This window comes from Trichoderma reesei (assembly GCF_000167675.1).
Source record: "Trichoderma reesei QM6a unplaced genomic scaffold TRIREscaffold_17, whole genome shotgun sequence".
Classification (NCBI taxonomy): domain Eukaryota; kingdom Fungi; phylum Ascomycota; class Sordariomycetes; order Hypocreales; family Hypocreaceae; genus Trichoderma; species Trichoderma reesei.
Genome location: NW_006711164.1, coordinates 157,095 through 170,868, shown reverse-complemented (window position 1 = coordinate 170,868; position 13,774 = coordinate 157,095). Strand labels below are relative to the sequence as shown.

Genomic DNA, 13,774 nt, shown 5'->3' with positions numbered 1-13,774 from the left:
CAACCCACTTGACGATTACCCCAGCTTTAGACGTGCTTCCCGTTAGCTCAACACTCCGAATCCCGAGGCCATTCCACGATGAGTAATGGAGGAATTGGGGGGGCTCTTTTTTGGAGAACCCCTCATTCACTCTTTTGACATATATTTGCTATTAATCAGCCCGGATAGATAGAGGATCGATGCGATGCGAGATGCCAGATCATTGAGAGGCGAAACCGCTTGTTAGCTGGGCGCTAGAGAGCGGCATATAGAAGCTTCATTCTCAAGGAGATTTACGATTGAACAAGTCTGTAGCAAGGTACGTTATAACGATATAAACCGCAAGAGTCAAGGGCTCTTGGATAAGAAGCTAAGGCATTGAAACGTCATTACAAATCGCATACCCACAGCTCCATACATCTTCTTTCCGAGCTTCATCTCACACAGCAGCCGTCTCTTCACTTCTCATCTACCTTCTCTCCGTTTCTCAGAGATACTGTACTGTAAGAGACAAAATCGATCCCAACAACCCCCCCGGACTATACAAAAAGAAACCACACATTTCTCATCACCATATCCATCTCAAAAGAAATGTCCCAAGTCTTCCAGCCGGGCCCCCCCTCGCTGGCCAACGACTCCTCCATGCTCTCCCGCAGATTCGGCAAGGAAGTCATCAACTACTACGGCGGCGGCCTGCTCAACCGCTTCTCCTTCCTGCGCGGCGACACCCCGTTCCTACGACGCGCGGCAACGTCGCCGTCGGCGCGGTTCGTGGCGCTGCGGGACCTGAATCCGCTGGTGGAGGATGCGCGGAGGCTGGCTTTCTTCAAGCTCGACGAGGTGAAGCCGCTGCTGCTGACTACTGGAGAGGGCGGACTGTTTGAGAAGACGGACGAGGAGAGGACGAGGGGGTTTGATTCGACGCGGGTGAGCCCGCTGGTGCTCTTCCTGGGACTGTTGCCGGATGGGCCGCTCGGGGTGGACTTGGAGACGAGCAAGCATGGGGTTGTAAAGGGGCAGCCGTTCTTCGCGGTGGACGTCACGCCCAAGGCGGGCTTCAAGGAGGCGGCGGAGGAGTTTGTCAGGGGGGCCGAGGGCAAGGGGTATTCGGTGCAGACGAATGTGCGGACCATGACGCTGGATCCCGACGGAGGTGAGTTCTCATCAACCATGTCCCCAGCTTTCACTCCCCCGTCTCTGTCAAGAATAATGTGATGAAAAAAACTGACACACACACAACAGCCGCCATCCTCGCGCAGGCTCGCTCCCTGCTCGACTGGAACGCCCGCAACAGCTTCTGCGCAGGCTGCGGCAAGCCCAACCTCTCCGTCGAATCAGGCTACAAGCGCGTCTGTCCGCCCACAGACTACGCCGGCATCTCATCCTCTTCATCCTCCTCCTCCGATAATACACCGCCCCAGCCTCGGGACGACTGTCCCACGCGCCACGGCGTGTCCAACGTGTGCTTCCCGCGCACCGACCCGACCATGATCGTGGCCGTCGTGTCCGCCGACGGCCAGCGCATGCTCCTCGGCCGACAGAGCAGGTGGCCGCCGAAATGGCACAGCACCCTCGCGGGCTTCATCGAGCCGGGCGAGTCGATTGAGGATTCCGTCCGCAGGGAGGTCTGGGAGGAGGCGGGCGTGCGGGTGGGCCGCGTCGTGATCCAGTCGAGCCAGCCGTGGCCGTATCCGTCCAGCCTGATGATTGGCGCCGTCGCGCAGGCGCTGCCTGACGGGGAGGAGATTGAGTTGTTGGATAGGGAGCTCGAGGCCGCGAAATGGTTTACGTTTGACGAGGTCAGGGAGGCGTTGCGCAATGGGACCAGTGCGCTGGGGGATCCGGTGCCGGAGGGGTATGAGGGGCCGTTGTGTGTGCCGCCGAGGCAGGCGATTGCGCATCAGTTGATGCAGGCTGTTGTTGATGGGTATCTGGATGTCACGGCCAAGATTTGATTGAGTGTTATGTGTGTGGTCTTAAGGAGTTTAGGGGTTGTGGTGACGAGAACAATGTATTAGATGAGAAGAATTAGAGCATGTACAGGGTGATCTGGGTCAAATGTGTCCTTGTATCAAACATACATTGTACCTTGAGAAGTAATCAATTTCGTGCTTTATATGTTCATGACACTCTCTCCATTTCGGGAAACACCACCCCCTCCATGACCGGAGCAGGCCTCCACTCGACAAGCCCACGCTCATACCTCACTACCCAAACGGCATCTGCATTAATCACCTCCAGCGCATCTCTCACATCCCGGTCCCTCTCCATGGCTTCTGCCAGCAACTCCAATATCTCATCAAACATGTCATCCTCCACCCTCACATAGGAAACAATAGCAGTCAGGAGCTTCACCACTGCTTCCCAGGTCCTTATAGGCGACGCATACTGGCCGAGTCCCCCTCCACCCGAGACCTGCTGTCCCATGGAGTGTTTCGTGACGTGGAAGCCATCATCTTCCGATCGTCCTGGAATCATAATCTCCCTCACCGGCAGAGACTGTGAAAGGGAGCTCTTCAAAGGGACACTCGTGCGAGCCTTACTGCCAGAAGCCTGCTGCTTGACTTTGCGACACCAATTGCCAAGCCCGTCCCACCACTCCGTCTTCCATCTAGTGCTCAAGAAGTCTCCCGCCGCCTTGCACAGTCCAGACAGCGCCTCGCAGGCTTCAACCACGACAAACGTCTCTGGATCGTGCAGTCTCGCTATGACTACCGGCCAGATGGCGTTGACGAGAGGCAAAAAGGCATCTTGGTCAGCCGCGAGGACCGAGGATGCCGTGGTGACGAGTTCGAGCAGTGACCTTCGCAGTGTCGGCGTCGGCGACGTTAGGTAGTGCTGCGTGAGGCTTGCCACGCGCTGGAGGAGTTGGTAGGTGGGTGAGTTTGGCTTCTTTTCCTCTTCTGGTGGCGGCATCTCTTGGTCTTGACCACCGTCTTGTTCGTCTTGTCCCTGCGCCAAGCCGCTCGTCCACGGGATTCCCGGGTGTCCTCCTGTTGGTTCTAATCCCTCCATCTCGGCTCTGTCGCGCTCTTCCCTTTCCTTCCGCCGATCGAGAAACTCCAGAAGCATATCCAGATTCTCCATCTCTTCCGCCTTCTTCTTGTGATTGATGGATGACATCTCAGCTTCGGTGAGAAGCCGGCCATCCGCTTGAGATGCTTGGTCCACAATCTCCTTCAGCACAGAAAAGAGGCTCTCCACGAAGGATGTATATCCGTGGTAGTTCTCCAGGGCAGCAAACATCGACTCAACGACATCGTCCAGAAACGGCACAAGGCGAGGGCCCGCCAATCGTACCATCATCCTCAGGACCTGCGTAGAGGCCGGAGAGATGTCCAATGTGTTCAACCGCAGCGAGACCGAGTTCACCATGTAGTCGACGTTGTCGATGATGAGCTCTGAGACGCTGGAGTACCTACAGGATAATGCTATGCTGTTGAGCGTAGTAATGGCATGCTGCTGTAGGTTTGCATTTTCCGAGCCCAGAAACGTGGCGACGGGGAAGAGCACGTCAACGAGCTCCGGTCGAAAGTTCTCGCCAGACCTATGTGCGGCATAAGCCATGATCTCAAGGGCAATGGCTTCCAGGCGCCAGTCAACCTGCGCCGTCTCGGTGTGTGAATCCAGCACTTGCACAGAAAAGTCATAAAGCTCGTCAAAGACTTGGTTGATGTCGTCCGACTGGTCGGTAAATGCAGAGAGGTCAAACAGAGCGTCCGTGTCTTTGGAGGCGGCATGTGAGGCCTTGACCAATTCAAAGCATAGCCAGTATGCCGTCAGCTGGCTGAGGGACGCTGATTCCCGAACGCAGTCCAGCATGTTCGCAGCAATCTTCGTGTGCTGAGACGTGGAGGCAACAGTTCGCGCAAGATCCATGATCTCGCTCTTCAGCCTCCGCTGCCCTTCGTGACCCAGTATGACTGGTTGGAAATCGGATTGGCTCGGTGCGGCTGAAGCTGGTGACCCATCATCAAGCAGCAGGACACGGTTTCCGGTATTGGTTTGCTGTTCTTTCGACGCGCTAACCACTGCCATCAAGCTCTCCCTCAAAGTGCTGCTGATTGAATCATCGAGCGTCGAGGACTCGATTCTAAGGCTTCGCAGCAACTCAATCCCCTTGGTCAGATTGTAGACTGCTTGCTCCTTGACCTTCTCATCGCTTGCTTGTACAAGACGAGGAAGACTCGACATCCAGTTGTAGACTGTTGATTTGACACTCTCGCCCAATTCAGGATAAATGTTTATCAGATATCTCAAGTTTGTTTCAGTCATTGAGTCTTCATCTGGCCCCTTGTCAAGAATCACCGATGTTTCGACGAGGATGTTGGTGCAGTTTGCCAGAGTCGTGTGGCACTCGTCCAGCAAGGCTACGCATAGTCGCCCGAGAGCCTCGCGGACCTCGACTGCCTCGTGCGTCCGTAGCTTCATCATGACCGACAACGCCACTTGAACTTGGGCCACAGTAGCCTTCAGCCATGCCGGGCTGAGGACCTTGGACTTGTCCTCATGGCTTTGGCTTTCCGATTCTTTGGCGAGAATAGATCGTGTCCGCATATCCGACAGCACCCGAGTCAAAACCACCCGCACAGTCCCGAGACATCGGGCTAATACCAGCTTCTTATATCGAGACGGCTTTGACAGCACCTTTGCAAGCGATGAGATAGTGCCGGGGAGAAAGCTGGCCAGCGCAGCATGCTCCTTGATCGCACCATAAACGGCTTCCAGACTCCTCAGCGCCTCATGCTGAATCTCGGCGCTCGCACCTTCGGCAACTCCGTCCAGCATGACGGTAATTCCATGACCAAGCGCCGGTATAGATTCGGGCTCAGAGAGACCTGCTGCCGCCACCGGGGATGAGCCCGCTGTCGTAAGAAGCGCTGTTTCGGCCCGGAAAGCTTCAAGCACCGTCTCTTCGGGAATGTCCCGCTTCTGCGATCCAGGAACACCATCAATGATGAAGATGAGAAAGCTGAATATCTGCTGCACCAGCTTGGCGGATATCTTAGTCTTCCAGCCATGAACGATGAGAATGGTTAGAATTTTGACGCAGTCTTCAACTACGCTCATAGGGTATCGTTCCAGCTGGCGAAAGATGTGGTGGAGGGGGAAGAAGACATATTCGGCAAGTTTCTCGTCCAGGGCCAGGGGGTTCGTAGAGATCTGCTGGTTCAGAATGTCGAGGATTTGATCGACCAGCTGCAGCACTTGTCGATGCGACTTTGGGTCTCCCGCCTCCCGGATCGCCAGCTGGCTCACCTGAACGCAGCATGGCTTCAGCTACGCAGAGCATCAGAGTATGTTCCCTCGTATGCCGATCAAGTTATATGTTTACCGACTCACTTTTTGGAACAGCTCGTTCCGCTCCTTAGCAGCCGGGGTCGTCTCCATGGCCCGCTATAACCGGACACAAAGCTTTTCGACCCGGTTCACCTGCACATCATCCCTCCTCGCTCTCCCGTTTGCACAGCCCGAGCGTGTATAGGAGAATGGAAAGTAATCGTGTGGGCAGATATGATATGAAGGAGGTGATTCGTCTGATGGTTGGCTTTGTGACTCGCTTATCAAGAGCTGCTGTGGAGGAAGGCTGACGAACTGAGAGACGATGAATGGATCATGTACCGTGCATGTGAAGCACGGCTGGTGGGGAGCCCAAAGCACCGTATCATACAATAGATGCACTGTATTTGTCCCCTGTAGAATGTCGATCCTGCCTGACGACACCTGAGCGGCGACTGCCGAGTGGAGAATAACTGGCCAGCCGCAGCCGCTAGACAAGGCTAGCACTGTGCTTCTGCCCTATTCGCCAGCGATCCTTTCCCTCGAGTCTCGAAAGGAGCACTCCACTGCTGTCACTTGTCAGCCGTAGGTACTTGGACGTCTAAGCCCATGATGATGTCAGTTGCGCCTTGGATGCTTCTCGAGTCAGGTACAAGTGGCCAAGGCCCCAACTGACGTACCTCTGCCTGAAGTATTGCGGTTCCCCTGAGGCATAAAATCCACCTCTTCTCTACATCATCTCATGCTCCAGAGCCGTGAGGCCTCAATTAACCATTTTCAAGTCAATTTAATACACCCAAATCAACAGAGATCACAATGGAAAAGCCTTTTCCTCTCCTGGCTCACCCCTACCGGTCGCCGACTCGAGGCTCTTGTGCCTACGAGATGGGTGACACGGCAGCCAGAAACGCCATCATTTTCATTGGCGGCCTGAAAGATGGCCCTCATACCACGGGGTACATCCGAACCGTGGCCAGAGAGCTGGAGAAGCTGCCCGAGTTGAGCTATTCCGTGTTTGAGATACGGATGAGGAGTTCCTTTGACGGATTCGGAACTGCTCGCCTGGCAGATGATATTCAAGACATTGCGGCCCTTGTCAAGTACTTGCGGTCCCTTCACCGAGAGAAGATTATCCTGTTTGGTCATTCAACAGGGTGCCAGGTATTTTTTTGTCTGCGTGAGAGATGGATTTCGAGCTTGACACGCTGACAAAGCCCCAGGACTGCATGGAGTATGTCAATTACCCAAGGTACTCCAACCCGGTGGTGGATGGCTTCATTCTTCAGGCTCCCGTTTCGGATAGAGAGGGCGCGGAGCTGCTATTCCCCGACTACAAATCCAAGGTCGATTATGCGGCCAAGATGATTGCCGAAGGGAGGGGAGACGATTTCCTTCCCAGAGAGCAGTCATTTGCCATGTTGGGCGCACCAGTAACGGCGCAGAGGTTCTACGACCTCTATGCCAAAGGGTAAGATGGCCCCTCTGCCAAGTCTTTTCAGGCAACACGGGACTGTTGGGTTAACCTTTTGCAGCGGTGCCGATGACTATTTCTCGTCCGACCTGGACCTCCCAACCCTCAGCAAGTTCTGGGCTCGGTTCAACAAGCCTGTGCTTGTGCTACACTCGGAAAATGACGAGTTTGTTCCGCCCACCGTGGACCAGAAGCGGATGAACAACCTGTACAAGACGTTGAACACGCACGTCAGTCCATTGTCTGGCATCATACCCGGGACGGGGCATACTGTCTTGGAGGAAGAGGCGAGACAATGGCTGGCGGAGAGGGTTATTCAGTTTTTGAAAAGACCGTTTCAGTCAATACCGGTGTAGCCACTGTATATCGTCATCTGCGGAGGATTGGTGGAGTTGCTATCAACGTGCAGCGGTGGAGACGTACACGTTTCTGTGTCATCTCCTGAGGCTACACGATTAGCTTATCAGAATCAAAACCGTGTCTCCTACATATCTACCAACTTACATATATACCCTTGTCACTCGACAACAGCTTGGACGTCATGTAACACCACTGTTTCTCATCACGGCAGGAATACTTTGATACTGTACGTGAAGAGGTGTTTTTGGATCATACCAGCCTCGGGAAGTACCAACTTGAGGGTTAGGTAAGGTATGTATGGCAAAAATTTAGGGTAGGCCCGGGGTCCGGGCAAATGAGGTCCGATACCGCCGACCCGGGGGATTAATCAGCACTCATCCCCCCAGGCTGCCCAGGCTGCCCAGCTGTCAGCTCCGGGCGCAAAAGCCGAGTCCACGCCTCCTGACTGCATCGCCATGTGCTCAGGACGGGGAACCAGCCCCAGCAGCGGCCTCTCATTCGCCCGCCCGGCTCGTCGCCATGGTGGATTTGCGCCCCTTTGGCGGTTCCTGCTGGCCGCGGCTGACAAAGCATCCCCGTTTCTGTGCCGCCATCCACGAGGCTCGGCAAGGTACCTGCCGCTAGCAGCGCTCTTGTCCACTGTAGCATGTATTCGTACCCACCTTCAGCGCCTACCTAGGCCTGCTAAGGCAGTCCACCAATCCACCTCCATACAATGCATCCAACTCGTTTCCGTCATCTTCGGTCGCTCGGCCTGCCTATTTTTTTTTCCCGTCCTCCTGCTCTGACGGAGCTCGCCTCTCTCCTCTGCATCACTGCTGCTCTCCTGTTCCAATCCCTTGTTGCTCGCGCTGGGCGTCGCTCGAACCGCCGCAGAATCTCGCGTCTGGCATTGGCCTTGTTCTGCCCCCTCCAAACGCCCCTTGCGTCACCGACATAAGCCCAACCGCAGCCGCTTGTCTCGACTCGCTGCGTCCGAGCTTCTTCGACATCTCACCGACCCGACCGATCCTGAAGCATGCGGTAATCAGTTGAGACCCCGCTAGCATTCGAACAGAGCTGGATCGCAGACCATGGATCCGTACGACGAGCAAAAGGTGCTGCTGCACACGGGCTCGTTCACGGGCTATCGCCCACTGCAGGAGCTGGGCAGTCAGTATCTCGCAGCGTCCGCCGCTGCGTGCAGGCGCTTCTGCGGCAACGAGGAGGGCTGGGGCCCGCTGAGTCCGTTCCGCTTCGACTTCACGCCGTGCTTCATCGATGTCTGGGTTGCGGCTGTTGCTGCCTACGGCATCGTCCTCGGCGCCGTGGCCATCTGGTGGCTGCTGAGGAAGAAGCAGGAGTTCACCACCTCTAAGAACGCGCACTTCTGGATCAAGCAGGTACGTCGAGGCGCATAGGATATCGACATTGTATGCTATTGGTAGGGCTTGCACGCTAACCGCCGAATAGACACTGCTGGCTGCCATCATCGCCAACGTTGCCGTTCAGTTCGCCTTTCAGATCATCAGCTATGGAAGCATCTGGTACCGCGACTTCCGCTCATGGACCTCCGTCATCCTCATCCTGTCCCTGCTGGTCATCTTCACGATCCAATGGCTGGAGCACTCGCGCCTGAGACACGCCAATGGAGTCGTGCTGTTCTACTGGCTACTGCTCCTCATCGCCTTCGCCGTGAAGCAGCGCTCGCTAATTTCCCAGCAGCTCTATGCCAAGAACCTCCCGTACTTTATCACCTACACCGTCGGAGTCGGCCTCAGTGTTGTTGAGTTCCTGGTCGAGTGGCTCTGGCCTCGCCCAAACCCCAGCGGCTATGACGCGATTCTGGAAGAGGAGGAGTGTCCTGAGGATTACGCCACCGTCTTCTCCAGGCTCACCTTCTCCTGGATGACGCCCCTCATGCGACGCGGCTACAAGGTCTTCTTGACCGAGAACGACCTCTGGGGCCTGGGACGGGCTGACCAGACCAAGAACACGGGCGAGGCTCTTGAGGAGTCATGGAAGCACGAGCTTAAGCGGCGCCCCACCTCGCCGTCGCTCTGGCTGGCCTTGTTCCGCGCCTACGGTGGCCCCTACATCGTTGCCGCCGTTTTCAAGATTGGAAACGACGTTGCGCAATACATCCAGCCTCAGCTCCTCCGCCTCCTCATTACGTTCGTTAACTCGTACAACACTGGTGAGACGCCCCAGCCGATTATCAAGGGCGCTTCCATTGCGCTCGCCATGTTTGCCTGCGCCGTCTTCCAGACCACCATGGTCCACCAATACTTTCAACTGGCGTTCGTGACTGGAATGCGCATCAAGGGTGGCTTGGCCTCGACCATCTACCGAAAGTCGCTGCGACTGTCCAACGAGGGACGGTCATCCAAGTCTACCGGTGACATTGTCAACTACATGGCCGTCGACGCCCAGCGTCTGCAAGATCTCACTCAATTTGCTCAGCAGGCCTGGTCGGCGCCGTTCCAGATCACGATCTGCATGATTTCCCTCTACAACCTCGTCGGCTGGTCCATGATGGCTGGTATCGTCGTCATGATCATCATGATGCCTGTGCAAGGCTTCGTCGCTCGTATGATGAGAAACCTGCAAAAGGACCAAATGAAGAACAAGGACGCCAGAAGCCGACTGATTAACGAAATTATCAACAACATGAAGAGCATCAAGCTTTATGCCTGGGGATCAGCCTTCATGGCCAAGCTCAACTATGTCCGAAACGAGCAAGAGCTGAAGAACTTGCGAAGAATCGGCGCGACTCAGGCGGTGGCCAACTTTACCTGGAACACTGCGCCCTTCTTCGTCTCATGCTCTACCTTTACCGTATTTGTTCTCACCCAGGACCGCCCTCTCACCACGGACATCATCTTCCCTGCTCTGGCCCTCTTCAACCTCTTGACCTTCCCTCTGGCCGTTCTCCCCATGGTCATCACCTCCATTGTTGAGGCCTCGGTTGCCGTCGGTCGTTTGACCGCGTTCCTTACCGCTGAGGAGCTGCAGCCGGATGCCGTTGCAATTGGACCTGCTCCTCAGGAAATGGGCGAGGAAACCGTCCTCATCCGAGATGGCACCTTCTCCTGGAACCGACACGAGGATAAGAACGCACTGACGGACATCAACTTCACTGCTTACAAGGGAGAACTGTCCTGCGTTGTCGGACGAGTTGGCGCTGGCAAGTCGTCTTTCCTGCAGAGTATTCTGGGTAGCCTCTACAAGGTAAGCGGCTCGGTCGAGGTTCGCGGCAGTGTTGCATATGCGTCTCAGCAATGCTGGATTCTCAACGCCACCGTCAAAGAGAACATTGTCTTTGGATACAAGTGGGATGCCGACTTCTACGAAAAGACAGTCAAGGCCTGCGCCCTCATCGATGACTTTGCGCAGCTTCCTGATGGCGACGAAACCGTTGTGGGTGAGCGTGGTATTTCTCTCAGCGGTGGCCAAAAGGCTCGTGTTTCGTTGGCTCGCGCCGTCTACGCTAGAGCTGACATCTATCTTCTTGATGATGTTTTGTCTGCCGTGGATTCCCACGTTGGTCGACACATTATCGAAAACGTCCTGGGCCCCCGTGGATTGCTCTCTTCTAAGACTCGTATCCTCGCCACCAACGCTATTACTGTCCTGAGACAAGCCAGCTACATCACCCTGCTCAAGGATGGAGAGATTGTCGAGAGAGGAACGTATGAGCAACTGGTCGCTAGAAAGGGACTTGTTGCCGATCTCTTGAGAACCGCGGGACACGATTCGACAAGCGCTTCTGGCAGCTCTACCGGAGAGTCTAGTGAAACCTCTACTGTCATCGAACCTCTCACCACTCAAGACAAGGAAGAACTGGAGGAGGCTCAGGAGCATGTCCCAGAAATGGCACCCATCAAGACCGGATCCTCCATGCTCGACAAGCCCAGATCAAGCAGCATGGCGACTTTGCGACGTGCTAGCACCGCCAGTTTCAAGGGTCCTCGTGGTAAGCTTACGGACGAAGAAGTTGCATCATCCTCCAAGACGAAGCAGGCCAAGGAGCATGTCGAGCAAGGCAAGGTCAAGTGGGCAGTGTACTTTGAGTATGCCAAGGAGAACAACCTCTTTGCCGTTGGCGTGTACATGATTGCTTTGCTCGCTGCGCAGACGGCCAACATTGGTGGCTCCGTCTGGCTGAAGGAATGGGCCGAGATGAACCAGAAGGCGGGCGCCAACGACCACATTGGAAAGTACATTGGCATCTACTTCGCCTTTGGTATCGGCTCCTCTCTCCTGACCGTCCTCCAAACCCTCATCCTGTGGATCTTCTGCTCCATCGAGGCCTCGCGGAAGCTTCACGAGCGAATGGCCAATGCCATTTTCAGATCCCCCATGTCCTTTTTCGACACCACACCGGCTGGTCGTATCCTCAACCGATTCTCCAGCGACATTTACCGCGTCGATGAGGTGCTGGCCCGGACATTCAATATGCTTTTTGTCAACGTTGCCAAGTCGGGCTTTACCCTCGGCATCATCTCCGTGTCTACACCCGCTTTCACCGCTCTCATCATCCCCATTGCTCTGGCGTACTACTGGATCCAGCGCTACTACCTCCGCACATCTCGTGAGCTGAAGCGTCTGGACAGTGTCACCCGCTCTCCCATCTATGCTCACTTCCAGGAATCGCTCGGCGGTGTCGCCACGATCCGCGCCTATCGTCAACAGCAGAGATTCCAGCTGGAGAACGAGTGGAGGATCGATGCCAACCTTCGCGCTTACTTCCCGTCCATTAGCGCAAACCGCTGGCTTGCCGTTCGACTCGAGTTTATTGGTGCCATTGTCATTCTGGCAGCTGCTGGATTTGCCATTATCTCTGTTGCCAACCACAGCGGTCTCAGCCCTGGTTTTGTTGGTCTGGCCATGTCGTATGCTCTTCAGATTACGACTTCCCTTAACTGGATCGTCCGTCAAACGGTCGAGGTCGAGACCAACATTGTCTCTGTCGAGCGAGTGCTTGAATACGCGCGACTGCCCAGCGAGGCACCTGATATCATTCCCAGCAAGCGGCCTCCTGTCAACTGGCCTAGCAAGGGCGAGGTGGACTTTAAGAATTACAGCACGCGTTATCGTGAGGGCTTGGATTTGGTGTTGAAGAATATCAACCTCGATATTAAGTCACACGAGAAGATTGGCGTCGTCGGCCGAACTGGTGCTGGCAAGTCATCGCTGACACTGGCTCTTTTCCGACTGATTGAGCCCGTGACCGGCCATATCGACATTGATGGCCTCAACACCTCCACTATTGGCTTGCTTGATCTCCGGCGACGGCTTGCCATTATTCCGCAAGACGCAGCTCTTTTCGAGGGTACTGTTCGAGACAATCTCGACCCGGGCCATGTACACGACGATAGCGAACTCTGGAGCGTACTAGGTATGTCTACTAACCCCCCCATGCTAGATTGACATAGCTGCTAACTTACTGGCAAGACCATGCTCGTCTGAAGGATTACGTATCCAGCTTAGAAGGAGGCCTCGAAGCCAAGATCCACGAAGGAGGTGAGTTTCCCAATCCCCCTTTCCTTACACCTCGTATACATACATTTACGTCGAGGACATGAAGCTGACCAGAGAATCTAGGCTCCAACCTCTCACAAGGCCAACGCCAGCTCGTCTCTCTCGCCCGCGCCATGCTCACCCCCTCCAACATTCTCGTCCTGGACGAAGCCACAGCCGCCGTCGATGTTGAGACAGACGCCATGCTCCAGGCCACGCTGCGATCCCCGCTCTTCTCCAACCGCACCATCATCACCGTTGCGCACAGACTCAACACCATCCTGGACAGTGACCGTGTTGTCGTGCTGGACAAGGGTGAGGTGGTGGAGTTTGACACGCCGAGCGAGCTGTACAAGAAGCAGGGTACCTTTTACAACTTGATGAAGCAGGCGGGTCTCGACATTGAGACGCGAGACTTGTTGGACTAACTGCTCTTTCTGGGTTATCACATGGCTTTTTAGTACAGTTGCTCTTTCTCTCTTACGGGTGTTTTGTCTTTCTATGGTTCCATCATTGCTATTAAATTGCTTGTCTAGAGCTTGGGAGCAGAGAGAAGTGAGTATGGGGAAGGATGGATGGTAATTAGGGCGTCACGTTGTCAGTCATTGTATGTAAAAAACCTGGCAGAAGAAGGACGACAGAGTGAGTTGAACAAGAGAGAAAGAGAGAGAGAAGAAGCAAGTTTGGGTATGCTGCATATATCGAGGGTTGTGTATATGTAGTCTTATGGAAAATTGAAAGAGAAAAGCAGATACGTAGATGGCAAGGAAAGGAAACGTCATGAACAAGAAGGCAAGGCATCCTGTTCCGTAAGGTGATTGTTGGACAAAAAAGTCTTTGCATGATTGTCGACTTGGCTACGGAGTCAAGTCAGGCATGGATCCTCGCTGCTTTCATTACTCTTAAGCTTATGCTCGTTTACGTACACATCAGAAGAAAGCCATTTTCCCCCCGTTTCCGCCTGCTCGTGTCCCCAGCAACGTGTAGAGCTTGGGCAAGCTGAGCGAGTTGAGGCAAACATAAGCATGCAGTTCCCCCAAAATTCCAGCCATGGGTTCGCAATTTGATGGACGAGAGCTAAAGTAACAGCTACATCATGTAAGTTGTTGCATCTAAGGTACTCACGGCAAGCATTATACGACTTTCCCAGATAGTCATGCAGCCCTTTGAAAGCACGAAAGA

At 54.8% G+C, this 13,774-nt stretch overlaps 4 protein-coding genes across 4 annotated transcripts; 3 read left to right on the top strand and 1 right to left on the bottom strand.

Moving 5' to 3' along the window:
- Positions 1–508: 508 nt before the first annotated feature.
- TRIREDRAFT_80122 (uncharacterized protein) lies at positions 509–1,934 on the top strand (the record flags this gene model as incomplete). The annotated part of the gene is made up of 2 exons (XM_006967443.1): positions 509–1,132; positions 1,222–1,934. Exons 1-2 carry the CDS (start codon positions 571–573, stop codon positions 1,932–1,934), a joined length of 1,275 nt encoding a protein of 424 aa, XP_006967505.1. The 5' UTR covers positions 509–570.
- Positions 1,935–2,100: 166 nt separating this feature from the next.
- Positions 2,101–5,370, bottom strand: TRIREDRAFT_4936 (uncharacterized protein; the record flags this gene model as incomplete). The annotated part of the gene is made up of 3 exons (XM_006967299.1): positions 2,101–2,397; positions 2,470–5,259; positions 5,323–5,370. The coding sequence occupies 3 exons, from the start codon at positions 5,368–5,370 to the stop codon at positions 2,101–2,103; spliced, it is 3,135 nt and encodes a 1,044-aa protein (XP_006967361.1).
- Positions 5,371–6,063: 693 nt separating this feature from the next.
- TRIREDRAFT_80115 (uncharacterized protein) lies at positions 6,064–7,151 on the top strand. The gene is made up of 3 exons (XM_006967442.1): positions 6,064–6,420; positions 6,480–6,727; positions 6,792–7,151. The coding sequence occupies exons 1-3, from the start codon at positions 6,076–6,078 to the stop codon at positions 7,084–7,086; spliced, it is 888 nt and encodes a 295-aa protein (XP_006967504.1). The 5' UTR covers positions 6,064–6,075; the 3' UTR covers positions 7,087–7,151.
- An 814-nt stretch (positions 7,152–7,965) lies between these two features.
- Positions 7,966–13,331, top strand: TRIREDRAFT_122988 (uncharacterized protein). Its single transcript, XM_006967441.1, has 4 exons — positions 7,966–8,472; positions 8,543–12,470; positions 12,527–12,595; positions 12,677–13,331. Exons 1-4 carry the CDS (start codon positions 8,164–8,166, stop codon positions 13,018–13,020), a joined length of 4,650 nt encoding a protein of 1,549 aa, XP_006967503.1. The 5' UTR covers positions 7,966–8,163; the 3' UTR covers positions 13,021–13,331.
- The last annotated feature ends 443 nt before the right edge of the window (positions 13,332–13,774 follow it).

Bases quoted from the DNA above. Each gene is read 5' to 3' on its own strand.
- TRIREDRAFT_122988 (XM_006967441.1), top strand. From the start codon at position 8,164: ATGGATCCGTACGACGAGCAAAAGGTGCTGCTGCACACGGGCTCGTTC. The intron at 8,473-8,542 runs GTACGTCGAGGC...ACCGCCGAATAG, and splicing joins CGCACTTCTGGATCAAGCAG to ACACTGCTGGCTGCCATCAT. The intron at 12,596-12,676 runs GTGAGTTTCCCA...CAGAGAATCTAG, and splicing joins AGCCAAGATCCACGAAGGAG to GCTCCAACCTCTCACAAGGC.
- TRIREDRAFT_80115 (XM_006967442.1), top strand. From the start codon at position 6,076: ATGGAAAAGCCTTTTCCTCTCCTGGCTCACCCCTACCGGTCGCCGACT. The intron at 6,421-6,479 runs GTATTTTTTTGT...ACAAAGCCCCAG, and splicing joins GTCATTCAACAGGGTGCCAG to GACTGCATGGAGTATGTCAA. The intron at 6,728-6,791 runs GTAAGATGGCCC...AACCTTTTGCAG, and splicing joins TACGACCTCTATGCCAAAGG to CGGTGCCGATGACTATTTCT.